This window comes from Corvus hawaiiensis, chromosome 18 (genome assembly GCF_020740725.1).
Source record: "Corvus hawaiiensis isolate bCorHaw1 chromosome 18, bCorHaw1.pri.cur, whole genome shotgun sequence".
NCBI lineage: Eukaryota > Metazoa > Chordata > Aves > Passeriformes > Corvidae > Corvus > Corvus hawaiiensis.
The window spans coordinates 13,576,110-13,603,595 of record NC_063230.1 but is presented as its reverse complement, the minus strand read 5'-3'; the positions used below and the strand labels follow the sequence as shown (position 1 = coordinate 13,603,595).

General features: G+C 50.1%; 2 protein-coding genes across 2 annotated transcripts; both read left to right on the top strand.

Moving 5' to 3' along the window:
* Window positions 1-3,273: 3,273 nt before the first annotated feature.
* Window positions 3,274-9,717, top strand: LOC125335505 (BRI3 binding protein). Its single transcript, XM_048323175.1, has 3 exons — window positions 3,274-3,477; window positions 4,366-4,468; window positions 5,126-9,717. Exons 1-3 carry the CDS (start codon window positions 3,274-3,276, stop codon window positions 5,542-5,544), a joined length of 726 nt encoding a protein of 241 aa, XP_048179132.1. The 3' UTR covers window positions 5,545-9,717.
* Window positions 9,718-11,037: 1,320 nt separating this feature from the next.
* On the top strand, window positions 11,038-27,161 carry DHX37 (DEAH-box helicase 37). Its single transcript, XM_048323075.1, has 27 exons — window positions 11,038-11,241; window positions 12,168-12,337; window positions 13,040-13,152; window positions 13,310-13,637; window positions 14,274-14,422; window positions 14,689-14,781; window positions 14,902-14,998; window positions 15,358-15,471; window positions 15,860-15,961; window positions 16,454-16,568; window positions 16,678-16,773; window positions 17,111-17,187; window positions 17,706-17,844; window positions 18,079-18,155; window positions 18,745-18,977; window positions 19,417-19,528; window positions 20,118-20,224; window positions 20,596-20,784; window positions 20,900-21,024; window positions 21,277-21,393; window positions 21,505-21,677; window positions 22,040-22,154; window positions 22,592-22,729; window positions 23,056-23,150; window positions 23,612-23,685; window positions 26,155-26,252; window positions 26,783-27,161. The coding sequence occupies exons 1-27, from the start codon at window positions 11,127-11,129 to the stop codon at window positions 26,863-26,865; spliced, it is 3,444 nt and encodes a 1,147-aa protein (XP_048179032.1). The 5' UTR covers window positions 11,038-11,126; the 3' UTR covers window positions 26,866-27,161.
* Window positions 27,162-27,486: the final 325 nt, after the last annotated feature.

Here is a 27,486-nt window from a genome sequence, read left to right as displayed (position 1 = left end):
CAAGTAATCAGAATCAAAATCAAAGGCATTTGCAGAAAAGGAGAAAGAACTAAAAGGAAAAGGAAAGGGAAAAGGGAAAAAAAAGAAGAAAAGAAACAGTGACACATTGCAAGAAAAATCTCTTGGGGAGGACATGAAGGAAAAAAGGCCTAAAATGACAAATGGTCATAAAGCAATCAGCTGTGACAGGTTGAGGCTGCGAGATGAAGGAAAGACAGAAAAATAAGAGTCAGTGAGGTTAAGAACTGGTCCACAGTAACATCAGCTGGCTTTCTTTAAGGCTATGCCACTTTTCTCAGCATAAAGATGATTTTAAAAGAGAGAACCCTGTGATCTGCTAAAACTTAGAGTTGTAGAAGACCCCAATTTTTTCTAAACACTTCAAATTGTTGTTAAATCCCTGTCTCTGAGTAAGACAACTTGAACACTTTTTAGTGCAGATGAGGAAATAGAGAAGCCTACTCATGCTTCCTCTGTACAGTGAGACCCTCATCAGAGGACCTTTCTAGAAACCTCCAGTTTTCCTCATTAAGAAGTTCAGCGTGGCTGAGATCCATGTTTCATGCCATGATGCAATGCATTCTTTGATCAGACGCTATTTCATTTATTTAAACGAGGAGGGTGAAATACCACGTAATTTCATAAGAGCTGGGCATTGGGGGAGATAACCTTACCTGAAATAGGCTCATTGAGACAGGTCAGGAAATCAGTTAGATAGCAGGAAGATTCCCAAATTATCCTGACCTCATGTGAAGCACAACCCTGAGCGCAAGCCTTCAAAGGCAGCCACTACCACAGGCCTCTGGAGCTCTGTAAAGAACAGATGGGAGCAAACAACAGGCACTTTGGAGAAGTGATTTTGAGGAGGTTCCACCAGGGAAATTCACACAGAGAAATAGGAATGTTCCCAAATTCGCACAAACAAGACCTATTGGACCATAAACGGCACAAGGGGACCCAGAGAACACCATGCCAACTGGAAACAAATCGAAGAATTATACCAGGCACAGAAAAAAACACTCATGACAGTTAATTATCATCAGGTTTTTTTGTATTGTGAGGCTCTTCACAGGCAAGAAATGCCCCAGAAGCTGACTTTAGGGTATGCTCAGAGTACAAGCACAGCATGACGCTGAGGGCAGATAACCAGAAACCTTGTAAGAACCTCAAAAATACCTGTCATCAGTTACCAACCTGTTCTGGAAGAGGATGAGACTTCAGATTATAGGCAGGTATCAACAGATCAGCAATTTCAGGGCCATCTTAAATGAAAGCATTCTTTATAAATACATAAATCATCTATATCCTGCTGAAATCGAGTAAGATCCTAAGTAGCCTCCTGGATGTGGGCCCAACCCTTCCAGGGCCAAATAAAAAACAATGCTGAAAGTTCTAGGCCGTTCTGCTAAATGTGAAAATAAGTGCTTTGGCCAGACTAAAACTGGGAAAAAGGCCATAGCAGCGATGTCTGTATTCTAATATCTACTCAACTACAAGGCTTGGGGCTGAGCCACAAGGTTTAAACATCAAGAACACAGACTGTAAAATCAGGAAGAGATACTTCAAGTTATTCCAGTGACTGGGAGAGCTACAAGATGCACTCCTGACTCTGCAGGAACTCCCCAGGAAGGAGCTGGTAAAAGCAGAGATCTGCCCTGTAACTTTCAGAAGTAAAACCAGAGAGGTAAAACTCAGACCTTGAGTGGTGCATAGGAATGGGCATGGGTTGCCTACACCTTCCCAAGCTCAACGAGAAGCTCTGGGGAGGACATCAGGATCCCTTGTGCCTTGAAGGTACTGTTGGGCAATTTAGCAAATATTTGCTGCCCTAGGTCACGTCATCAATTGGTGCAGGATCTATGCTACAGACCCGTGGATCTATTTTTATACCGCCATCATTGTGTTCCTGGATGAATCAGAATGTGCTCTGAAGGCAATAAAGTGCTCTTCTATCTCCTGGGGATTCTTACTTCAGTCTGCCAACAGCGTGCTTGGGCTTCATAACCCAGAAGGAGCTGATAACATTGTCTAATTTACACTTCCCAACTGTTTTTTTGTTAGCCTGGTTAGTTTGGAAAAATCAACACAAAACCAGTCAGAAGAGGGAGTTGCACCATGAAACGTGCTGAATTTCAGCATGTACATCTGAGTCAGAGTTTCTCAAGGGTAAAGGACATGAGCATCCTTCAGAATCCCTCGATGTGAAGTTGACAAAGTACTGGAGAGAGATGTCATTTTTTTGGACACAAGAGTTCTATATTTCCCTTGTTATTTAGGGATTGTGTCTAGGAATCTCCTCAGAGATTGCTACCCATGTAGAAAAAGCAGCTTCTTGTAGTCCCTGTAAAGACTCTGATGAGTCTCCAGAGCCCAAATAGCCGAGTAATTTAAAAGCTCCATGGGAGAGGATTGCAGAGCCAAGGAACTCGATCAGGAGCTGGGAATGGGCCCTGTGGCAAAGAAGCCCAACAGCATCCGGGGCAGGTCAGGAAGAGCAAAGCCAGCAGGTCAAGGGACATGATCCTTTCCCTTGCGTTGGCACTGCCAAGACCACATCTGGAGTAGTGTGCCCAGGTTTGGGCTTCACACTTCAAGCCAGATAATGCTGCTGAAGGGACAACACAGGACCCCAAAGGTGGAGCAGGTGACACAGGAACGCATCCAAGTGGGATTTCAATGTCTCCAGAGGGAGACTCCAGAACCTCTCTGGGCAGCTTGTTCAATGCTCTTCCACCCTCAACGTAAAGAAGATCTTCCTCATGTAGAGGTGGAACTTCTTGCATTTTAGGTTATGGTCATTGCTCCTCATCCTGTTGCTGGGCGCCACTGAAAGGAGCCTGGCACCATTCTCTTGGCACCTGCCTTTGAGATATTTATATGCATTAATGAGATCTCCTCTGTCTTTTCTTCTCCACGCTAAACAGGCCCAGCTCCCACAGCCTCTCCTCATAAGAGATGCTCCAGACCCCAAATCATCTCTGTGGCCTCTGCCGGACCTTGTCCAGCAGCTCCTTGTCTCTCTTGTACGGAGGAGCCCTGAGCCGGACACAGCACTCCAAACACGGCCTCTCTAGGACGCAGCAGAAGCGGAGGATCAGCTACCTGCTCTCCCCGCAGTTATCCCGGGGGCCTTTCCCAAAATCAGCGATTTTTCCGTGATTTCCTCAAATCCGCGGCCCGCCGGGAGCCCCTCCCCTCCCCGCCCCGCCGCTGTGGGCGCCGTTGCGGGGCGCGGCCTGCGGGCGGCGCTGCGGCGGGCGCGGCGGGGCGGCCATGGCGGCGGCGCGGCGGGTGCAGCTGGCGGGGCCGCTGCTGCTGCTGCTGCTGCTGCTGCTGCTCGCTGCGGCGGGGCCCGGCGCTCGGGCCGCGCGGGGCCGCGGGGCCGACCGCCAGAACAGCCTCCGCCGCGCCGCCAGCGGCCTCTACCAGGGCGTCAGCGGCCTCTTCGGCGAGGACAACGTGCGGGCCCTGCAGAAGGTGAGGCGCCGGCTGCTGCTCCCCCCTCCCCCTCCACCTCCATCTCCCGCGCTTCCTTCGCTTCCTCTCCCTCCGCGCCGGGGCTCCGGCGGTGATCGGGCGGCTCTCGGGGCGCAGCCCCGCTCGCCCAGCGCCCCCCGGCGCGGGGCTCGGTGCTGGACCGGCCGTGGCCTCGTCCCGGTGCGAGCGCGGCTGCGGGCGAGGCGGCGGAGCGGCCGGAGCGCTGCTTTGGGGAGAAAAACGGGAGGCGAGGCTTGCAGCAGGCTGGGGGAAATAGCAGCGAAATGCTAATAATAAAGGTTGTTTTAGGTGAGGGAGACGGCCAGGGCCGCTCGCTGGCGGTGAGGAGCCCTCCAGCTGAAATCCGGTCTGTCTGCATCAGCAGAGCATCCTGTGCTTGGAGGGCCATCGGAACTTGCAGGAAATCAGGCATGCGGGACCTGTACATTCCTCTGTTCCTGCTTTCCTCAGGCAGTAGGAAGAAATAGTAAAATCTGTTAAATTGATCTCTGAGTACACCTAAGACATTTGTGTGTGATGCTGGGGACATCTGGCTTGATAAAACTTAATTCTTTGGTTTCCTTTACCGGTTGTTGGTAATAGTGTTTTCTCTAGACTTCAAAACAATAGTAAAGCCAATAAAGTGCGGTTTTATCCTGCCAACATATACATTTACATGCCAAAATACCTACAATAAGGATAATTGCTACATGTAAATTCATAGTTCACATAGTAAAATAAAATACGGAATGATAGTTTTTCCCATGGGGACTACAAAATAATCTGCAATTCTTGCTTAATGAATTATGATTCTACTCATGATTAATAAGTCTCAAAGTGTTATTTTAGGAATTGAGGATTTTTTTAATTTTAAATTTTATTTCTCAGTTTTTCTCAAGGTTGACAGAGAGGTTTGTGAATGGGGTGGATGTATTAATGGACACATTCTGGAGAATATGGACTGATTTGTTAGATGTTCTTGGAATTGATGGTAAGTGTGATGCCTGTTCACCCTTGAACTGTCTCAGCCTGTATCAGTGTTTACAAGCAAATGGGAAAACGATTACATTTTATCATGCTGCTTAAACATCTGTCAGTGGCGTCTCTCTCTGCTTCACATGGCTTTGATTTTCCTATTAATATCTTCAAACAAGAAGACTGAACCCCGCCATTCCATTTCTATATGTGTCTCTACAGGATGTGTATAGAATCACAACAAGTCACAGTTGGTTCCTTGGTATCGTCATTAAATGGATTCACACAGCCAGGAACGGTGCAGGGAAATCAATGACGGCTAGAGAAGGGAAAGATGCAGCTGAGAGCCTTTAGAATGTAGCTTTTACAAAGCAGGATCCGTAGCCCCAGTATGCATTTTGACCTTAGGCTCTACAGTGGTTTATCTTTAAAGAGCCTTTAGCACCTCTTCTGGAATTAATTCAGTTGAATCGTTGGAGCTGAGCCAGTGATTTGAAGAAGGTCCATCCAGAAATGGGTGAACCAGCTTTACCCCTTACTTCAGAAAACACAGCCGTGACCCCACTGCTGTGGGGGTTTGACCCTTTGGAACTGTGCTCGTGTTTTTTCTCCCCCCCATGCCACCTTCAGCCCACGCTCATTAACATTCTGTACATTTTCCTTTGTTTTTCAGCCTCCAACCTGACTCACTATTTCAGCCCAGCAGCAATTGCCAACAACCCGACCCGCGCCCTCCTGCTGATCGGTGCCATTTTACTGGCCTATTGGTTTTTATCTCTCTTCCTTGGATTCTTCTTCTATCTCCTGCACATGCTGTTTGGCCGCTTCTTCTGGATCGCCAGGGTCGCGCTGTTCACGCTGTCGTGCGTCTACATCCTGCAGAAGTACGAGGGCGACCCGGAGCACGCCGTGCTGCCGCTCTGCTTCGTCGTGGCCGTCTACTTCATGACGGGGCCCGTTGGGTTTTACTGGAGAAGAAACAGCAACAGCAGCCTGGAGGAGAAGATGGACCACCTGGATAGTCAGATCAGACTGCTGAACATCCGCCTTTCCAGGGTGATTGAGAACCTGGACAGGGGCAGTGAGCAATGAACCGGCCCCTACAGACCACTGTAACACCAGCTCCAGAAAAGTCCTAAGCACTGTCTCGTTCGAAGTTACAAAGCAACAAAACATCACATGGTAAAAAGTGTGCAAAGTTATAACTTTTCATCATGTGTAAGACTAATTTATCTAGATTAAACACTCAGCCATTAGACTTCTAGGAGAAAGAAAAACATTTACAAAATTCAGCTGTATATTCAGAGTTTTATCCAGTACTAGAATTTTCTCAGTAGATAAACGCTTACTTTTACAAGCATTTAAAAACATCTTTTGTAAAGTTTTTATAAAAGCAAATTGAGTAGTCTTTCAGATATTGAAATTGAGTTAAACATATGCAAATTTGACACTTTAACAGTTAAAAAGAAAAAAAAAATCTCAAGTTACCAAGCACTTCCATTGAGAAGTAACTGCTGTGGGTCCGTATTTTTTCTTCAAAGTTGTGAATGTTTTTGTGTTTTTGTTGGCTTATTTCATTGCCTTGAAGTTGCCTTTCATAGAGTATCAGATGAGGAATTTTCTGGTATCCAGGCCAAAAAATTCACACCATAGCTTTTAACAGGAGGTGGGGAATGAGGGAGAAGGAAGATTTGAAGTCCTTAAATGCCAGTCCAATGTGAGAGAGCGCACGTGTGGCATTTTATTGTTGCATTTCATCTCGAGAACTTTAATTTGTTAGTGTCTGGAAGGAAATCTGGTTTAATAAATTGGCACAGAAGGAGGACGTAGCGTGACAAATTGTAATTCATATTTGATCTGCACAATGAAGCATTTTCCAAGCATAAGTGCATAGACTAAAACATGATTTCTAATCTCAGGACCCACGTACTTTCTCAGAAAAGGCAGCAGTTAAAACACGTGCAAATGTATTGTTGCTTAAAGCTTTCTCAGGACCAATAAGCGGCAATAAATTATCTTCAGGAAGATCTGGATTTTTTTCTAAAATTATAATAGTTTTATAGGTGCTTTTTGCTTGAAGTCTGTGTCCTCATTAGGTTTTGGGAAAAGCGAGTCACCTTTAGGAGGAGGGTGTAGGAAAGGGTTCTCTTTCAAAGCGTTGGAGCTTTGAAGCAATTTTATTTTGCAGGATTTCTGTGTTTCTTAGAACTAACGAGCTTGGTAGGGTATCACTGGCTGTGCACGGTTTACTGAAACGCAGTGAAACAAAGGTAACCTCAGGGAAGGAAGTCTGGGATGTGATTTAACCTGGAAACAGCAGCATCCAAGGATACAGATGCGTGGAGGGAGGGGAAGCATCTACCCCCCAGTGATGAGCACAGTTCCGATACCATGAGGGGTAGGATGGAGCACAGCTGAAGCACTCCATATTCCATAGGGTCCAAACCAACAACTACATCAAAAAGCGCAACAAAAATTGGTCTGTGATGGGGCCTGGCTACAAAGCAAGGGAACGAGGAGGAGGAGGAGGAGGTTCCCCAGGTGTGCCTGCCAGTGCCAGCCCCGGTGGGACAGGCTGGGGCAGCTGAGCACTGCTCGTTGTTCCACTGAGCAGAGCTTTTGTTGGATGTGATGCTTAACTGAATGTAACTGTGGGGCGAATTCATTTTTCTCTTTATGCTGAAAGTTTAATGTTCTTCTTGAAATGTGTGTGTTACTTGCCTAACCTCTTTGGGTCTGTGTGTGACATTTCCACGGGGGTTATTTTTAAATCCATGTTAATGGCCTTTACTCTGAACGGTGATCACTTCGGTTCAACACGGTTGAAGTTCATATGCACTTGGCACGGTTGGAATGCATTTTAATTTTTTATGTCACCTGTAAATCCCCCTGCACCCCATTTATCAACAAGTACACGGTTTAGAGTTGTTAACTAACTGGTTATCACAACTTAAAATCTTTCCTGTGAACAGATAGGGACTATGGCAACAAATAGTCCACTTTGTCAAGCTGAAAATGTAAATTACAGTGAATTCCTTTTTCCAGCTCATTTTCCATAGTATTGCAGAGTCTTCCCTGTAAACTCAGTTCTCCCCACTGTTATGCACAGAGGACTGGGCTAAAGCACCAACCTGGAAATTAGGAATTGACTAGTAAAGCTTGTCAGGTCTTGATGTGTTTTGTCTAATTTGAGACCTGAGGACCAAAGTTTGCAAACCTTGCTCGTGTCAGCAGCTCCATTGCCTTCTTAGGACAATGTGCATGGGTCAGTTTGCATAGATTGTATTTTGTGTAATCCGTATTTAACGTTGAAGTTAAAAATACCGAATCATTTATATATTAAGAGCTGTCTATGGTAAATATTTCTTTAAAAATATTATGTAAAAGTTAATTTGGATTATAGTTTCTCCCTGTCTCACTCTAATAATTTATCTTAGTTTTGTAAAATCAGCCCTCCTATATTAATACTCTTGGTTTTGATCACCCTGCTGCTTGAAAAATGGTATTTTTATATTTACTTGCATCCCATGTATAGCAAAATGTTATGTGAAAAGCAGTATATATAAAATTGGGTATTTTTAATCAGTATTTTTCCCAGCACTCAGTTTTCACGTTAGTCAAATTCAGAAGTAATGATTTTTTTAAAGCACAATCTAATCTTCAATATATATATATAAATATATACTTTAAAAATGCTCTGTATTTTTAAACATGCACTGTAGTGAAAGCGCTTTTGGGACATGAATGTGGTATTGTATTTAATCTCTTTCAACTTTTGTAAATACCTTTTACAAATATTTTCCATACCGGCCCATCTAGTTTATCCACGGAGGTTTTTGCTGTTTTTTTAGAACCCCGTGCCAGCGGCTGCACTGCTTTTGTATCGCCGCTGGCAGGAGCAGCGCAGAGACGGGCGGGTCTCGGTGTCACCATCCTGAGCCCGGGCGGGTCTCGGTGTCACCATCCCGAACCCGGGCGGGTCTCGGTGTCACCATCCTGAGCCCGGCAGGTGTCGGTGTCACCATCCTGAGCCCGGGAGGGTTTTGGTGTCACCATCCCGAACCCGGGCGGGTCTCGGTGTCACCATCCTGAGCCCGGGCGGGTCTCGGTGTCACCATCCTGAGCCCCGGGCGGGTCTCGGTGTCACCATCCCGAACCCGGCAGGTCTCGGTGTCACCATCCCGAGCCCAGTGACAGCCGCCGGGGGCAGGGATGGCCCCGGACATCCCCCGCAGCTCCTCGGCCCGCGCTGACCTGCTGGGAGCTGTGAGAGCGGGGACAGCCCCGCTGGCTGCTCCTGCAGGACCGATGCCGCTCCTGGACCTTCCCCGCGCCGCCGGAGAAGCCGTCGCTGTGTGAGCCGCTGGCACAAGCGCTGCGGACCGGGAACGCCCCGGGGCTGAGGGTTTCACCTGCCTGCTTCGGGAGCTCGCCTTTGGAACTGCTGCGGTGCTCCTCCCGCTGTCGCAGAGCAGCTCCTCCGGACGCACACGCCTGTGGATAGCTGGTGTGTCCCATGGAATGTGACGCTTCCCCAGTGGTTTTGGGTGTCAGAGTGCAGTGTGCACACCTGGTGTGGCTCAGTGCTGTGCTTATAGCGCGTCCTTCACTTTGTGATTTGCTTCTCAAGACTCGTCGTATCGTCGGTGTGGAAAATAGACCAGTATCAACCATAGCTCTTCGGTGGTGTAGAAGTGTTTTAAGTGTGGTTTGCCTCACATACTGATCCGCATTTGGCAGCTAATGGCGTTCAGTGACCATGAGTTCTCTTTGTCTGGGTTGGAAAATAAAAGGTTTTATTGTATCCGCATGTATTTTAAACTTTTTGGATGATTCCATCGACCTGTGATGACAGCACATGTAAAAACCAATCTTTTCCTTTTAATCAGAAGTTATATTTGCTGTGGTAGCACTTGTTGTTGGCACTGATGGTAGTGATTTCACATCCTATTCTGTACATCAGGTTTCATGGTTACAGTGTTTAAGTTTGTGTAATTGTTTATGTAAAAATGATTTGGTCTGAAGAGAGGCCATGTGTTCACTTCTGATCCTAGACACATACAAGATCCTACTGATAATACTGTTAAGTAGCTACAAACATACCAGAGTTATTTTTTACAGAGCTTTACATGCCTTTATTTATTCCTTTATCGGACCATCCAAACCGTGTACTCCGTAGTTCAGTATTTGTAGACCAGTTTCACAAATCAAATTATGGTATTGTGGCAAAGCTTCAAATAAATGTTTACTGAGACTTTGCACTGAGCTGCGAGTGCCTGGTGAGGCTGTGAGGGGTGGGATGGGATAGGATGGGATGGGATAGGGTGGGATGGGGTGGGATGGGATGGGATGGGATGGGATGGGATAGGGTGGGGATGGGATGGGATGGGATGGGATGGGATGGGATGGGATGGGATGGGATGGGATGGGATGGGATGGGATGGGGTGGGGTGGGATGGGATAGGGTGGGATGGGATGGGATGGGATGGGATGGGATGGGATGGGATGGGATGGGATGGGATGGGATGGGGTGGGATGGGATGGGATGGGATGGGATGGGATGGGATAGGGTGGGATGGGATGGGATGGGATGGGATGGGATGGGATGGGATGGGGTGGGATGGGATGGGGTGGGGTGGGATGGGATGGGATGGGATGGGATGGGATAGGATAGGATAGGATAGGGTGGGATAGGGTGGGGATGGGATGGGATGGGATGGGATGGGATGGGATGGGATAGGGTGGGATAGGGTGATGATGGGATGGGATGGGATGGGTTGGGATGGGATAGGATGGGATGGGATGGGATAGGGTGGGATAGGGTGATGATGGGATGGGATGGGATGGGATGGGATGGGATGGGATGGGATAGGGTGGGATAGGGTGGGGATGGGATAGGGTGGGGATGGGATGGGGTGGGGATGGGGTGGGGATGGGATGGGATGGGATGGGATGGGATAGGGTGGGGATGGGATGGGATGGGATGGGATGGGATGGGATGGGATGGGATGGGATAGGGTGGGGATGGGATGGGATGGGATGGGATGGGATGGGATGGGATGGGATGGGATGGGATGGGATGGGATGGGATGGGATGGGGTGGGGATGGGATGGGATGGGATGGGATGGGATGGGATGGGATGGGATGGGATAGGGTGGGATAGGGTGGGGATGGGATGGGGATGGGATGGGATGGGATGGGATGGGATGGGATGGGATGGGATGGGATGGGATAGGGTGGGATAGGGTGGGATAGGGTGGGATAGGGTGGGGATGGGATGGGGTGGGGATGGGATGGGATGGGATGGGATGGGATAGGGTGGGGATGGGATGGGGATGGGATGGGGATGGGATGGGGTGGGGATGGGATGGGATGGGATGGGATGGGGATGGGATGGGATGGGATGGGATGGGATGGGATGGGATGGGATGGGATGGGATGGGATGGGATGGGATGGGATGGGATGGGATGGGATGGGATGGGGGCGGTCCCGACCTCGCGGCGCCGCTCCGCGCATGCGCCCGCCCCGGCTCTTCCCGCCCGTTCTCGCGAGACCCCGCGCCCCCGGAAGTGGCGGCAGCGGGAGCCGCACGTGGGGCTCGGCCGGGCCGGGCCGGGCCGGGCACGATCGGGTCCTGTCCCTGTCCCTGTCCCGGTCGCCGACACCGCTGCCATGGGCCGAGCGCGCCGCCGGCACAACTGGAAGGCCCGGCTGCCGCAGGGCCCCGCGCCGCCGCCCGCCGCCGAGCCGCTGGAGCTGCCCCTGGAGCTGCCCCTGGAGCTGGGAGGTGCGGCGGGAGCCGGCGCGGCTCTTGGCCGGCGTTCTGTTCATTACTGGGAACTCGGGCTAAAAAGGGACCGCGGAGCTGCTAAGATTGGAGTTGCTGCCATGTCTTTAGTATATTTTTATTACACTTTTATTGGAAGCATTGTTGTTATCTTTAAAAATCCGCCTGGAATGGGCTGCCCGGGGAGGCGGTGGAGTCTCCGTCCCTGGATGTGGCACTCGGTGCCACGGTCTGGGTGGCGTGGTGGTGTTGGGTCACAGGCTGGACTCGATCATCTCAGAGATCTTTTCCAGCCGAATTGATCCCCTCATTCTGTGATGTTGACGGCTTTGCATTGACAGCTGTGCCAGAGCGCTTGGTGCCTTCAAGGAGTTCAGGAGTTGGGCTGATGATCCTCCCGGGTCCCTTCCGACTCACGACATTCAGAGGCTCCGTTATTTATTAAAGCAACTACTAAACATACTCCTTGTGCTTAACATTTGCTTTCTCAAGTGTTACTTTTTAAAACTTGAGTTTGTTATTCTATTTTGATTATTCAGAATTGAGTAATGCAGGTTTTTAGTATTGAAATCCACTGGTGCTCCGGTGAGGCAGGAGGCTGGGCAGTCACCGCAGGGCACACTGTGTCCTGTGCTGCTCTGCTGCCCCCTGACCCTGAGGAATTGAGTGAAAAGGCAAAAATTGCACGGTGTTGTTACATAAATTGTGGCAAATCGCCCTCAGGGCTGTAGTAAGCTCAGGGTTATTGAGTCCCCAGTTTCGAGGTCTTTTGCCCTTGCTGACGTTGCAGGATTTTTTTTGGCTGGGCGTGAGGGCTGTGTTTGTTTGAAACAGCTAAATCCGGCCTGGTGCTTGATAAGCCTGCTAAGCAGTGTGCTGAAAATAATCCACCTGGCACGAGTGAATAATCAAACCCTTGCCTTCAGATGGAGCAACGCTGAAGGGAATTGACGAAAGTAATGCCCTGGTCCTGCCAGCAAAAAAAGCAAAGAAGAAGAAAGTCGTGTGTGTTGTGCAACAGCAGAAGAAACCCCTGAGCAAGAAACAGAAGAAAAACCTGCAGAAAGTTTTGGAGCAGAAGGAAAAGAAAAAACAGGTAGGTTCCCCTCCCTCTCAGTGGATCAGGTGTTGCAGGAACGTGTCGTTTCTGGGTCCAGGTTCCTGTTGCAGACCAAGTGTTGTGGAGTTCATCACTGGCAGGCAGTGACATTAGTGCGTTTTAAAAGCACTCTGTGAAGCAGGGGGTGTGAGCAGCTTTGGCCTGCAAACCTTGGTGCACCCCTAACGCTGGCCTGTCAGTGCTTCTGAAGCGCTTATTGTTTATTTTCAGTATGGAAATAGAGCTTTTCTGTCTTTGGAAAACCTTTCCAGGCAAAATTCCCAGTCCTTTTAGTGCTGGAATAATGGCTTTCACAAAGGAGCTCTGGTTTTGGAGGAGCTTTAAAACTGTGTCTGCCTGACCTCCTGCCAGTGCCGTGTCCCACGTGAGGGATTTGAGGAGAGGCTCCCATTGCTCCAGGCCTCATTCCAGTGGTTGAGTTCAAATCCTGCTGTTTGAAGGGTGCAGCTGAGCTGCTCATTGCAGTGATGTCAAGTCCTCATTTCTATCTTTGCTCTGGTACAGAGCTGAAATCTTCATCAGGGAGGACTGACCATGGAGCAGCAGGAAGGTTTTACAGCTGCTCAGCAGGATTTGCCAGAGCACAGAGCACACCCTGTAATGCTCAAGTGCAAATCTTGAAATGAAATTATTTCCTGGTCAAAACAAGCACTGATTTTGGTTGTTTTCCCTCAACAGCGAGCTGAGCTGCTGAGCAAGCTGAACGAGGTCCAGGCCTCTGAGGCAGAAATGAAACTCCTGTTCACTACTTCCAAACTGGGGATCGGGGAGCGCATGTATCAGGCTAAAAGGTAAAGTGCTTTTTGGGTAGAACCCTTGGAACTGATCACTGTGGTTGAACGGCCACATTCTGACATTCTTGATTGTTTTTCTTGTTGGTGCAAACAGGTTTTTCAGGATGGATGGAGTTCAATAATTTGCTATTTTTGTCTGATAACATAATTCCAGGGTGACACAGGAGCCGAGGACTGATGTCCCTGAGAAGATCAGGAGCATCAGTGGTGCAAACAAGAGAAGGCACAGCTCAGGGTCAGAATCGGAGCCTGAGGAAGAGCCCAGCAGCTCTGAGGAGGAGGAGGAAGAGCAGAAACAAGATACTGAGAAGTCCTCAGCCAGTGCTGTGAATGCTGCTGAGAAGCCAGAGGGAGGAGTGGGGAAGGCAGGGGCTGAGCAGCCGCCAGCTGGTCCCGGTGCCCCAGCTCCCCAGACAGCCGCCAACAAAGCACCCTGCAAGCCTGCAGTGTTCATCCCTGTGGACAGGACTCCTGAGATTCAGGTGAACAGCACAGTGCTTATCAGGGATGCTGGAAAGGATGGTGTATTCATCCGTTGGGTGCACTCAGGGTCCTTGTTCTGGCAGCTGGTGCAGGTCTGAGCTTTAAACCTGTCTGGTTGCAGCAGAAGGGAAACTTCGTTTGTTTTGGGATATATAAGCATTTGTCTCTAGTTTTACATACAGAATCATTAGCAGTCCTTTATTGTCCTTTGCTGGAAAATCTTGTGAAGTCCCTTTTAGCTCTCCATGGTGCTGTATCTTTTGCTGGATGGTTTTGTCCCATTTGTTATAGGTAGGGCATCATGTGGAAGTGGGAAAAGCTCTGCATGGGTCTGAGCAGACGAGACAGTTGTGAAATGAGTTTTCCTTGAAGTGTTCTATTTAGAGACTCAAGGGACTCTGAAGTTTCACAAATTAAACTTGCCATCTGCTTTCTGGGAAGCTGCTCTGATGACTCTGGTTCTCAGACATGCTCGTGTGGCATTAACTGGTTTAGAGCTTTCCGAGCCACAGGCTTGCAGGATTCCTTCCTGTGGGTTTTGTGGTCTGAGCAAGGTAACAGTTTTCAATCCTGAGGAAAACAAAATAAAGGATTGAGAAACAATGCAACTGAAATCTGTGTTTTACACTGTTCAGGAAGCAAGGCTGAAGCTTCCAATCCTTGCTGAGGAGCAAGTGGTCATGGAAGCCATTAATGAGAATCCCATCGTGATCATATGTGGAGAGACGGGAAGCGGCAAAACCACACAAGTGCCTCAGTTCCTCTATGAAGCTGGATATGCCAGGTAGGAATTGGATTTTATATGCAGCAAATGGAATTGCAGAGACAACATTTTGGGAAAAACATTGCTGTAATCTGTGCATCTTCAGATCAATACACATAGAAGGGAATCCCAAACCTTCCTTTCTGTTTGTATTCTAACTATGAGTGATGCTGTGTGAAGGATGCCACTTAATCTAGAACCATGGTGAGAAATCCTCTTGTCATTTTTCGGGGTGCTTCTGTGTTGAATTGAAACAACCCACCCTTTCCTTTTCCTCCCCTCGTTAGTTGCAGTGGCACCATCGGGATCACGGAGCCTCGGCGCGTAGCTGCGGTGTCCATGTCCCAGAGAGTCGCCAAGGAGATGAACCTGTCTCACAGGTGAGCTTTAAAAAGGCTGAGACCTCTCTGGGAGATGGCACTGAGATGCTCAGTGGGTGACATGGACTTTCTGCTTCTCCCCATGCTTCTTCCCGTGGCTGCCCTGGTGTTTCCCCACAGAGTGGTTTCGTATCAAATCCGATATGAGGGGAACGTTACGGATGAAACGCGGATCAAGTTCATGACGGATGGTGTGCTGCTCAAAGAGATACAGAAGGTGAGTTGCTGTCCTCAGTGTTATAAAAGGGGAAATTTTTTGTATAGCTGGGAGGAGAGGCCAGCGTGGATTTGTTGCCAGTCTTTCAAATCAGAATCCCTTTCAGCACCAGGGATTTATTTCATCTCTACCTTTGATATTCCTGCCCAAGTCCTTAAACATTACATTATCTTGCTGTGTAAAATGAGAGCAAGGAAGAGACCTTTAGGAACCAGTTTGCTTTGTGTGGGGTGAGCACATTAAACTGTGTGACAGATACAGCTGTGGGATGGGGGTCAGTGCTTGTGCAGCTGTGGGGTGTCCTGACTCAGATGTCCTTGGCTGAGGCCTCCCGTGCTGAAATCGCTCTCTCTCCCCAGGACTTTCTGCTTTCAAAGTACAAAGTCATCATCATTGATGAAGCCCACGAGAGGAGCATGTACACAGATATCCTGATAGGGCTCTTGTCTCGCATCGTGCCCCTGCGTCAGAAGGTGAGAGGGGCAGGCTTCCTGCACTGCACAGGGATGTGCCAGGCAGGGGATGTTAGACATGAAGGGGCTCTGTGAGGGGGGACTCTCTGTGATGTGGAATTCCATGGGAATCTGACAGAAAGGATGAAATAACTCGCAGTGAACATGTTTGTCTTTCTGTGTGATTGAAGAAGCACAGAGCCTACACAAAGGGGGAAGTAGCACATGTCAGTACCAAGAGGTGACTTTCCAGGCAAAATCCAGTTCATTTGAGACTTACAGTGCCATGGGACACGTGTAGATAATGGAATCCCAGCAGCCTGGGAGAAAGCAAGGTGTTGGTTGTTGCACTGGCTGGGCTTGGGAGGACACGTTTGGGGCACAGGGTGACAGGTTTGTGTCCCTGCAGAAAGGGCTGCCCCTGAAGCTGATCATCATGTCTGCAACTCTGCGAGTGGAGGATTTCACTGACAACACCAGGCTGTTCTCTGTTAAACCTCCTGTCATCCAGGTACTGTTCCCCTCCTTGGGAGCTGAAATACAGCGAGGGTGGCCTTTGTCAAACCACTTACAAAACAGGGGCACTCTAATCTTTCCAGCTGGTGCTGAAATCTTTCAGATACCATTTTTAAAATAATCTTTTTGTTTAGGCTATTGTTTCTTCTGGGACTCGGTGTTTTTCTTTCCACTTTTATCAGAAAACCACCCTGGCAGAATCTGATTATCTTGAAAAACTCCTGAAGTTATGGTTCAGGAGGACTAGAAAGCTTCAATCTGAGTTGATGATGTGAAAGGGAGAAAAGCTGTGGTTTCTAGCATGGTTTTGTGGTGTTCAGAGCAGACAACACCAGTAATTTCTGTGGGTTTGGTGTTTTGTAGGCTACCAAAGCCAAGAGCTGAACAGAAATACAGGGTGAGCTTTTCCAGCTGTCCCATGAACGCTGTATTGATTGTGCTGGAGTTGTAACAGCAAACAAACCCTTTCTTTGTATTTCCTCTCCAGGTAGATGCAAGGCAATTCCCTGTCACTGTTCATTTCAACAAGAAAACCCCTCTGGATGACTACAGTGGGGAGTGCTTCAGGAAGGTGTGTAAAATCCATCGGATGCTGCCTGCAGGTGAGAGAACTTCACTGCTGAGAACCTCTCAAATTCCTCATACTGAACGTGCCCAAAGTTTTTGTGTTGGTTTTTGTTTCTTTTTTTCTTTTTTTTTTTCCTCTTGCAGGTGGGATTTTGGTGTTTTTAACAGGCCAGGCAGAAGTTCACTCTCTCTGTAGAAGACTAAGAAAAGCCTTCCCATACCAAAAAAACAACACTGCAGGTAATACTGTAGAAACTGTTAAACTTCAAATTTATCCCACTGAGAAGTGAGCTGGCTCTGCATCTAAAAATGTGAACTTTTATTTTAAAAAGGCAAGAAAACAAGGTTTGGGGAAAGGGCCCATTGTGGATGATTGTCAGGACTGATGTTAAATATTGTGCTGGTTTGAGTTTGGGAAAAGGTCCCTTCCAGTTGCCCTCTCCCTTCAGTGTGACTATTTGCTTCTTCCACACTGTGCATCCCCAGAAAGGTGGGAGTGGGACCAGACTGCTCCCACTACCTTTTCCAAGAGGAAAACATGCTCAGCTAACAGCTGTCCCACTGGCTGTTTTTGTAGGAGGAGAGGATGACAAAGAAGACTCGGTGGAAGAAATCAGGAAATTTAAGAAATCGAGGAAGAGGAGGAAAGTTCTGGTAATGTGTGATGGGTAGAATTCCTCCAAGAGACAGGAGGGAGCAGGTGCCTCCCTGCAAACAGCACTCCTGTGTAGCTCTGCCTCTCACCAGCTCTTCTAGACTTGCCTGAAGCCCTGTAGCCCACATGTGTCCCCTCAGGAGTTCCAGCAGTGCTGCCCACACTGCTGCAGAGTGCTGAAACTCTGGGTATTGCAGCAGGAGATTGATTCAGATTGAGTACTGACCACTAAAACTTTAATGGAAGGAGCTCCAGACTTTCTGGCACCAGGGCTGCTCCTCATCTCACCATTTGTTACCCAAAATTTGGGCTGATGCATTTGTTACCAAGGATGGTGTTTGGGTTGTGCCCATGCACTTTGTTAGCAGGAGATCCTGATGTTCTGGGTACACTGATGTTTGGGACATATCCCTCTGTCACCTTCGGAGTCAGTGCTCAGCTTTGCTTCCAAAGCTGTGCAAAGTGCTGTTTGTGTCCCCCCTTAACGTGTTGATGTCATCTTTCCTCTCTTTCTCAGACACTCCCCAAAATTGACCTGAACAATTACTCTGTGGTGCCAGTGGATGAAGGAGATGAAGACAGAGACATTGACAGTGATGATGATGCTGCAGGCTCCGACCTTGACCTGGATTTAGGAGATGGAGACTCAGAAGAAGGTTTGGCACATATGAAAGAAAGAATCCCTGTCTGCTGTCACCTGTGAAATGAGTGACATGAGTTGGTTGTCCTGAGCTGATCTGCTGTGGTACCACAGCAGCCCCGTGCCGTGGGAAAGCTGCTAAGCTTTGTACCCATTACCTTCCTGGATTTAATGAAGTGGTGTTTGTGCAGATGTTGTTGGGACTAAGCCTGGAACTTGGACTGAACGGTGCTGGTTTGTTTCCCCACAGAGGAGAAATCCGATTCATCCCTGCCACTGTATGTGCTCCCACTCTATTCCTTGCTGGCACCAGAGAAACAGGCAAAGGTAAAGGATTTATTGCCACAATGGGCAGAAGATCTTACAGATCTGTGTGATCATCACAAGTGAGCAAAAATTCCCATCTTGGACTATCCATCAGCTTGAATGGCCCAGTGGGCAGGTTGGGATGAGATTGGGGCAAGCCTGGCCTGGGCTGTGGTCTCCCTGATGTGCCCCTTCAGAGGTTGGGAGAGATGATCAGTGACAGTCCTGCAGGATCTCTAAATCCATCCTGGCCCTGGGCACATCGGGATGCTGCTGCCAGCAGGGAGCTTGAACAGATTCCTGCATTCCCTCCTGTCTTTGGAGGCAGCAGCAGCGTCTGAACACAGCTCAGTGCTGGTGTGTGCTCCACCTGGAGCCCCTGTGGTCATTTCTGAGGCTTAACTGAGCTGGACAAAGAGCTCCAGAGCTGGAGACACAGAGTTAAGTCTCTGCTCTGGCCCCTGGGTTCCCCTTGCAGTGCCATATGCGCCGCCAGCCCATCCAGGAGGACTGCCTGTCCCTCTCCTGTCCCTCTCCTGTCCCTCTCCTGTCCCTCTCCTGTCCCTCTGCTGCTGGCACTGCCTCTCACACTCCCGTCTGTCTCTCGCAGGTGTTCAGGGCTCCTCCTCCTGGCACCAGGCTCTGCGTCGTGGCCACCAACGTGGCTGAGACATCCCTCACCATCCCAGGCATCAAATACGTGGTGGACTGTGGGAAGGTCAAGAAACGTTTCTATGACAGAATCACGGGGGTCTCGTCCTTCAGGGTCACCTGGATCTCCCAGGCCTCGGCCAACCAGCGGGCGGGCCGGGCCGGCCGCACCGAGCCAGGCCACTGCTACAGGTCAGTGCCCTGCTGGACAGCAGCCCAGGGGGAACAACCAGCCCAGGGGCTCTCAGTGGGAATTTGAATCATCTCCCATCCCACTGCCCCTTCCACAGGCACCCGGTGCTGCATTCCAGTGGGAGAGGTGACGCCAAGTGTGAGCTGTCACTGGTGATGTTGGTCAGGGGCCTTTCTCTTGCTGAAAACTCTTTCTTTTCATGGCTGGATTCGATTTCACCGTGGCCACATGAGATTTCACCGTGGCCAGATGGATTTAACTCCAAGCTGAGTTAACTTGTTGTGAATAAGGCAAATGCCCCAACGTATAAATAACGATATGGTTATGCAAATACCATCCAGAGCCGCCTTTTTTTTTTAATCCCTTGCTAGTTTTTCATGCATATCTCTTGAGTTAAGATTTCTTTTAAGAATCTGAACAGCACTTCTGGCCCACTAGGTTATACTCTTCAGCAGTTTTCATGGACTTTGAGAAGTTCTCTGCTCCAGAAATAACAAAGCGACCGGTGGAAGACTTGATTCTGCAAATGAAGGCATTGAATATAGAAAAGGTGAGTTGGAAAGAGCTTTGTACTACAGCACCCATTAAAGTGGTTGCCCTTAGGAGCCAGAAACAAACAGAAATGTATTTTATTGTCATTGCTTGGAGTTGTGCCTTGTGGTAGAAATTAAGATCCTCAGAGTTCATTTTGGTTCTGCAAATTGCAGAAGCTGCTTTGAATTGTACTAGGCCTTAACAGACATGTTTGTTCAGGTAGTAAATGCTTTCTTATATTCTTAGAGGTTAAAAAACTCCTGTCTAAACAGGGGCTGTGTTTTGGAGATACTGGAGCACTTTCAGAAAGCACAGCACTTAAATTTAGACCTTCAAGCAGCCTGCCCTGGGTGGTGCCTGCAGTCAGTGGCAGTGAAGGGTGATTCTGGTATTTCTGTTTCCTCATGTTTTTGTTCCAAGCACTTCCTGCCATTATGTGTCCTTTCCTTTCACTTCTGGCAAACATCATAAATGTTTTTCTTTGGCACACGTAACCAGAGGGGAGGATTTCACTCCCTTCCAGGGCTTCTGACTGCGCTCAGACCATTTTCCAGTGGGTGTGGTGTCAGTGATGAGCTGAAGGGCTTTTTCTCCTGTTTCCATAGGTAATCAACTTCCCGTTCCCAACACCGCCTCCCACGGAAGCACTTGCAGCAGCTGAGGAGTTGCTGATAGCCCTGGGTGCCCTAAAGGAGCCCCCTATGACAGGAAGGTAATACCTGTGGTCCCCCACTAATTTCCTCCACTGTCGAACCTGTGGGCTCTGCTGTGCTCCTGCCTCCTCTGCCGCCTCAGCCCTCACACCCAAGGACATGCTTTGGCACAGAAAATGGCATCATTTCAGTCTCTGGCTCACCTCTGTTTGTTTCACTGGCCCTGGGTGTGTTTGGCAGGGAAGGATTGTGCTGGGCAGGGCTGGTGGGAGCTGCGTTAGGAGGAGGAATCTTTCCCCTGGCCTTTGGGACCAGCATATAACAAAGCCTGAGAAAACACATCAAATTAATTGGGTGCCAACAGCAGGAGCACAAACTTGTTCTAATTCAAAGATACTTCATTACATGAGACCTCTTTCCGCTCCCCCAGGCTGAAGCAGCAGCTGGCAGCGAAGCTGAGCTGCCCCATCAGTCCCCTGGGCAGAGTAATGGCCACTTTTCCTGTAGCCCCCCGCTATGCAAAGATGTTGGCGTTGAGCAGGCAGCACCACTGCCTGCCCTACAGCATCACCATCGTGTCTGCCATGACTGTCAGGGAGCTCTTTGAGGAGTTTGACAGGTGAGTGGCTGGGCCTGGCGTGCTCCTCACGGGCTGTCCCTGTCCCAGCCGTGCCTCTCACAGCGCTCTGCCTGCGAGCACGGCACTCACTGGGGCTGCCATGTGTTTCTTTCAGGCCAGCAGTGAGTGAGGAAGAGGCAGCCGAGCTGAAGGGGAAGAGAGCGAGGTTTTTACAGATGCAGAAGGTCTGGGCTGGGCAGGGGCCGATGCAGAAGCTGGGGGATCTCATGGTGATGTTAGGTACAGCCCCTGATCCCTGTGCTCCGTTCTGTTCCCCTCCTGTCACCCTGAGCCCTCAGCCTCGCACGGCCACAGGCACCCTCGTGCTGCAGGGTGGAGCTCAGCAGTGTTTTCCAGGCTGCTCTCTGGGCAGCCTCCAGTTCCCAGTGCCGAGAGGAAGCTGTGGAATGCGCACATTGAGTGGGACAGTGCTGCCCCACCGTTGCTTTAATCAGGAGAGCTGATCAGCTCCTCCTGTCTGTCCCCTCCCAGGAGCAGTGGGGGCCTGTGAATATGCTGGATGCACCCGTAAGTTCTGTGAAGAAAATGGGCTCAGGTACAAAGCCATGCTGGAAATCCGGCGCCTGAGAGGACAGCTGACCACGGCAGGTGAGTGGGGCTGGGGAGGAATTGCTGTGTTTATTCTCTCTTGGGGCATGACACATCCACAGAGCTGATTTGTTTCCTGTTGAATCTTCTCTCACCTCTTTCTCCCCACAGTGAATTCGGTCTGCACGGATGCTGGGCTCTACGTTGACCCAAAGATGAAGCCCCCAACAGAAGCTCAAGTGACCTACCTGAGGCAGATTGTGCTGGCAGGGCTGGGGGATCACGTTGCCCGAAGGGTTCAGGCAGAGGAGCTCCTGGATGACAAGTGGAAAAATGCCTACAAGGTAAACAGCTTGGTTGGGCTCAGTTCCTCCTCCCCTGCGTGGCAGAAAGGTGCTCCTGTGCAAAGCCCAGGTTTCTGAGGCTGCCTGTGCTGGCTTCCTGCAGCTTCTCTCTGCAGGATTTAAGTTTGCAGTGTTGCAATTTCCTGGTGTTCACGTGGGAAATGCTATAGAGGAGTTAAGAAGTACCATTAGTTCATCTTGTAAAGTGCTTGGTGTCTCCAGACACCAGGTATTAAGGTTTCCTTAAGTGGTAGTGTTTTTTATAAATATACATCTGAGAGAGACTGGAATGAGATGCAATGAAGAAATTGAATTGTCAGTAACTTGTCTTACTCTGCTTCAATCTTTGTGCCTCCTCACAGACTGCACTCCTGGAGGACCCAGTGTTCATCCACCCAAGCTCAGTCCTCTTCAAAGAACTCCCAGAGTTTGTGGTGTACCAAGAAATTGTAGAGACTACAAAGCTGTACATGAAAGGTGAGTGCTGGGGGCCAGCTTGTGCTGCAGCCCTGGTGAGGAGCTCAGAAGTGCCTTGGCAGAGAGTTTCCCCTCTGTGGTGGCCAAGCGCTCTCTTTACTGAGTGGTTGTGACTCCTGGGATTTGGATCCTTAAGGCTTTCTAGATCTGGATCAGGAGATAAGTTGGCCTATTTTATCTTTTTAATTCGTCTGGCAGAATTGGCTGGAGCAAAGCTCAGCTTCTGAAATGGCTGCTTTGCCCCTGCCCTGCCAACCACAACTGCCCACTGCTGGTCTCTGAACAGGTTTTTTACAACATGAAAAGGTTGACTTGAAGAATGAAACACAAGTAAATCTGTGGAGATGAGATCCTGACCGTGCCCTGGACCCGTGGGGCTGCCAGTGAGTTGTGGCCCTTGGCAGCAAACCTGTATTCGTTGTGTTTTCCCTCCTCAGGTGTGTCTGCAGTCGAACCCGAGTGGATTCCTGCCCTGCTGCCACCATACTGCCACTTTGGGAAGCCTCTGGAAAATCCTCCTCCCTCCTACTGCCCTGGAACGGGCCGAGTTCGCTGTCACAGGCCCAGTGTCTTCTGTAAGTGTCTGAAGGTGTCCCGCAGGAGTTCTGTCCCAGAGCTGCTCTGGAACTCCTGTGATGCTGCTCTAACGAGGCTGTCACAGCACCAGAAAGGTCAAGCTCTGCTTGGGCTGTCCAAAGAGCTCAGCAGTGCTTTGAGCACCTCCATGGGGTTTGTAGCACGGAAAATGGGCACTTCATGGAGCCCACTGCTCGCCCTGTGAAGGCTGGGGGGCGGTGGCAGTGTCCTCCCTGCTTCTCTTGGCACCTGTGTTGTCACAGCTCCCTGCAAATGTCCCTCCTCTGGGAGCATGGAGGCGACCTGGTGTGGTCTTTGTTTCCAGACCGTGTGGGCTGGCAGCTTCCTGCTGTGGAAGTCGATTACCCCGAAGGAATTGATCGCTACAAACACTTTGCCAGGTTCCTGCTGGAAGGAAAGGTGGGTGTGTTCCAGCTGTGTCACTTCCTTGGTGTTATCAGGAAGTTTTTAGCCCAGTTTTTGGAGGAGATGAGCCTCGTGGCTTCTTTCTTTGTGTGTGCCCATTCCTCATAGCTTGCTGGTGGTTGGAAGACTTTATTGTGGTTGGTGAGGTGGGGAAGGTGTCTTTAAAACACAAAAGAGCATGAAAAATCAGTATTTCAGTGAAGGAGACCCCCAAATTTAAGTCTTGTTTTTGCAAAGGAAAAAAAGCTAATAGCTCATGTCTTTGTCCACTCTGAGACAGAAGAATTGTCCAACAAACCAGTCAGGACAAGACTTCTGGACACAAGGATAGGAGGAAGATGGTAATGGAGAATATGACATGGGAATTTATAGTAGCACAAGTGCACTGATGGTTGTTACCATGTACCAATTAATTTACCTTTTTCATTATGTTCTTTTTGTAACAAATCTTGCAGGTCATTAAAAAGCTGAGCTCCTACAGCCAGTGCCTGCTGTCCAGTCCCCTCATCATGCTAAAGACATGGTCCAAGTAAGTTGTTAAAAACAAACTTCTGGTTGTTGTCTCCACCAAACACTTTTCACTTCCTTTCTGAATTAAAAAAATTCAATTCTGGGAAGGGTGTTGTAGATTGTGATCTTGGCTGTAGCTGCAGGGCGAGGAAAATGAGTTTTCTCACCAAGAAAAGGTGTGTCCCAGGAGAGCTGGTGGTGGTGAGGGCAGTGCAGGACACGCAGCCTGCTGGGCTCTGCTGGGCACTGCTGGGCACTGCTGGGAACTGCTGGGCTCTGCTGGGCACTGCTGGGCTCTGCTGGGCACTGCTGGGCTCTGCTGGGCTCTGCTGGGCACTGCTGGGCACTGCTGGGCACTGCTGGGCTCTGCTGGGCACTGCTGGGAACTGCTGGGAACTGCTGGGCTCTGCTGGGAACTGCTGGGAACTGCTGGGCACTGCTGGGCTCTGCTGGGCTCTGCTGGGCACTGCTGGGCACTGCTGGGCTCTGCTGGGCTCTGCTGGGCACTGCTGGGAACTTCTGGGCTCTGCTGGGCTCTGCTGGGCACTGCTGGGCTCTGCTGGGCTCTGCTGGGAACTGCTGGGAACTGCTGGGCTCTGCTGGGCACTGCTGGGCACTGCTGGGCTCTGCTGGGAACTGCTGGGCTCTGCTGGGCTCTGCTGGGCTCTGCTGGGCTCCGCTGGGCACTGCTGGGAACTGCTGGGCTCTGCTGGGCTCTGCTGGGCTCTGCTGGGAACTGCTGGGCACTGCTGGGCTCTGCTGGGCTCTGCTGGGCACTGCTGGGAACTGCTGGGCTCTGCTGGGCACTGCTGGGAACTGCTGGGCTCTGCTGGGCACTGCTGGGCACTGCTGGGAACTGCTGGGCTCTGCTGGGCTCTGCTGGGCTCTGCTGGGCACTGCTGGGCTCTGCTGGGCACTGCTGGGCACTGCTGGGCTCTGCTGGGCACTGCTGGGCACTGCTGGGAACTGCTGGGAACTGCTGGGCTCTGCTGGGAACTGCTGGGCACTGCTGGGCACTGCTGGGCACTGCTGGGCACTGCTGGGCTCCGCTGGGCACTGCTGGGCTCCGCTGGGCACTGCTGGGCTCTGCTGGGCTCTGCTGGGCACTGCTGGGCACTGCTGGGCTCTGCTGGGCTCTGCTGGGCACTGCTGGGCACTGCTGGGAACTGCTGGGAACTGCTGGGCTCTGCTGGGCACTGCTGGGCACTGCTGGGCACTGCTGGGCTCCGCTGGGCACTGCTGGGCACTGCTGGGCTCTGCTGGGCACTGCTGGGCTCTGCTGGGCACTGCTGGGAACTGCTGGGCTCTGCTGGGCTCTGCTGGGAACTGCTGGGCTCTGCTGGGCACTGCTGGGCTCTGCTGGGCTCTGCTGGGCACTGCTGGGAACTGCTGGGAACTGCTGGGCACTGCTGGGAACTGCTGGGCACTGCTGGGCTCTGCTGGGCTCTGCTGGGCTCTGCTGGGCTCCGCTGGGCACTGCTGGGAACTGCTGGGCACTGCTGGGCTCTGCTGGGCTCTGCTGGGCACTGCTGGGCACTGCTGGGAACTGCTGGGAACTGCTGGGCTCCGCTGGGCACTGCTGGGCACTGCTGGGAACTGCTGGGCTCTGCTGGGAACTGCTGGACACTGCTGGGAACTGCTGGGCTCCGCTGGGCACTGCTGGGCTCTGCTGGGCACTGCTGGGAACTGCTGGGCTCTGCTGGGAACTGCTGGACACTGCTGGGAACTGCTGGGCTCTGCTGGGAACTGCTGGGCTCTTGTGGCCACTGCTGGGCTCTGCTGGGCTCTGCTGGGCACTGCTGGGCACTGCTGGGCTCTGCTGGGCTCTGCTGGGCTCCGCTGAGCTCTGCTCAGGTGCTGCTCACCCCTGTGTGCAGTGATGGATGAGCACTGCTGCCCTCCGTGCTTTGCTGTGGAATTTGGCCACTTGCTCTGCCTTTCTTTCTTTTCAAAAGCATGTTTCCAACAGACAGTGGGGTTTTTGATGGCACTTAACAGGCCTGTGGCCCTCCAAAAGGCTGTCAGCTGTCCCTCCCTTTCTCTCCCCTCGTTCTCTCATTTACCAAATTAACTTTCCCAGAGTCTGCTCTGGCTTTTCCTGGATTTTGGAGGACTCTGTTAGGAGTGACAGATGTTATCTGAGGGTCCTACAATGACCAAATATTTTCCTGTTTTAGTCAGTTCAGAGCTCAGCAAGGCACCTGGGGACTCCTTTTTGCTTTACTTTGTGCTCTGCAGCTGCAGAGGAGACACAAGAGCAACCTGCTGCTACTTTTAACCACAAGGAGTTGTAGTGGGGGCAAGAAACTACTCATAGTGAATTTCCTTCAGCCAGTGGCACATTTCTGTATGCAGAGGTTGTGTGTTTATACATCTCTATTTAGCCTTTTCAGAAGATGTAGAGTTCGTAAAGGTAAGCTGAATGCTGTAGCACTCTGCTGAACTGTGCTAATGAACATTGTTTTATTGCACCCTGTCATCGGTTCAGACTTCAGCCCAGGACAGAAGCCCTCCTGCAGGCTCTAGTTAAAGAAAATTGTGATAATCGTGATGCTTTGCTGGCTGCATGGAAGAAAAATCCTAAATGTAAGTGTTCTGCTTGCCTAATTATCAGTCATAGCAGTGAAGTACCTTGAGCACTATTGAATTATAATTTTTAAAAGTGGACTGTTTCACTTGTTAAGCTCCAAATATTTCCTGTTTTGTTACCAGGAGCAGTAATGTCCTGTGTTTGGTTCTTGTGAAAAATTACAGAAAGCACTTCAGAAAGCAACATTTATTTGTATTATAAGATTTTTTTTCCTGTAGTTGTAACCACAGTTGAAGTGCATTAGACTATGGTGGTACTGTCCATGGATACTGGAAAACTTTTTTCCTGGTAAAATGGATTTTGTTCAGTATTGGGTGCCAGATTTTAAGGATTCTTTTACAGAAGCAGCAGCGAAGTGCTGCGGTGGTGGCTCACAGAGATTCCTGTGGATGCTGTCACCTGTGCATGGAAGTGTCCAAGCTCCAGCACCATCCCAGCAGTGGAAGGCTGGTCCTGGCTCCTGGGGTGATCCCACAGGAGCTCATTTTTCCAGCCGAAGCATAACACTGCTCTGCTTCCCTTGCAGACCTGCTCGCAGCCTATCGCCAGTGGGTCCCCGAGGCCATGCACCAGGACCTCGCCCTGAAGTGGCCACCAGTAGCCCAGTGACTCTTGGTGCTGACGGACTCCTTTTCTCCAAGAGAGCTTTCCAAGGGTTTCCTTGGAAGTCTGAAACAGATGGACTCACCAACTGTAGCAATACCTTTTTGTAGGCAAACGAGGTGTTGTTCTGTTTTCCCAGAAGTCCTACCAGCTGTTCAGCTGGTATTTCATAATATTAATGTTTGGATAATTATATCCACTGTTTTTTATGGATGGTTTGTTTGTTTTTTTTACCTGAAGTTTCTCTTTGGACTATATTAGTCGTATGAACTGTAATAAATATGTAAAGTTCTTGGTCTGGATGGGAGAATTGTTTGCTGCGTGGGATGCGGCAATGAGCAGAATTTCAGACCTGTGCAGACACTTCCTCACGTGTGTCAGCACATCCACATGCAACAGAACCTTTGGTGGTGGGCTGGCCCTGGGCAGCAGCTCAGAAGAGGAAGCACAAAAGTGAGGAAACTTGTGGGTTGAGATAGGAATGGTTTAATTAGTGAAGGGGAAGAAGCTTGAGTTTACCTTCCCCTTCACCTGATCTTTTTGAGTCTTGGTAAACCCAGTGCTCGCACTGTGCTGATGGGCTGCTGCTTGTGACACAGCTGCAGGACGCGGTGTGGGCAGGGCCGC

What these genes read in the sequence shown, in the direction of transcription:
- DHX37 (XM_048323075.1), top strand. Translation starts at nt 11,127, where the DNA reads ATGGGCCGAGCGCGCCGCCGGCACAACTGGAAGGCCCGGCTGCCGCAG. An exon ending in GAGATGAACCTGTCTCACAG is followed by an intron (nt 14,782 to 14,901) that starts GTGAGCTTTAAA and finishes GTTTCCCCACAG; the next exon opens with AGTGGTTTCGTATCAAATCC. An exon ending in GGATCTCATGGTGATGTTAG is followed by an intron (nt 21,025 to 21,276) that starts GTACAGCCCCTG and finishes GTCCCCTCCCAG; the next exon opens with GAGCAGTGGGGGCCTGTGAA.
- LOC125335505 (XM_048323175.1), top strand. Translation starts at nt 3,274, where the DNA reads ATGGCGGCGGCGCGGCGGGTGCAGCTGGCGGGGCCGCTGCTGCTGCTG. An exon ending in ACGTGCGGGCCCTGCAGAAG is followed by an intron (nt 3,478 to 4,365) that starts GTGAGGCGCCGG and finishes TTTATTTCTCAG; the next exon opens with TTTTTCTCAAGGTTGACAGA. An exon ending in AGATGTTCTTGGAATTGATG is followed by an intron (nt 4,469 to 5,125) that starts GTAAGTGTGATG and finishes TTTGTTTTTCAG; the next exon opens with CCTCCAACCTGACTCACTAT.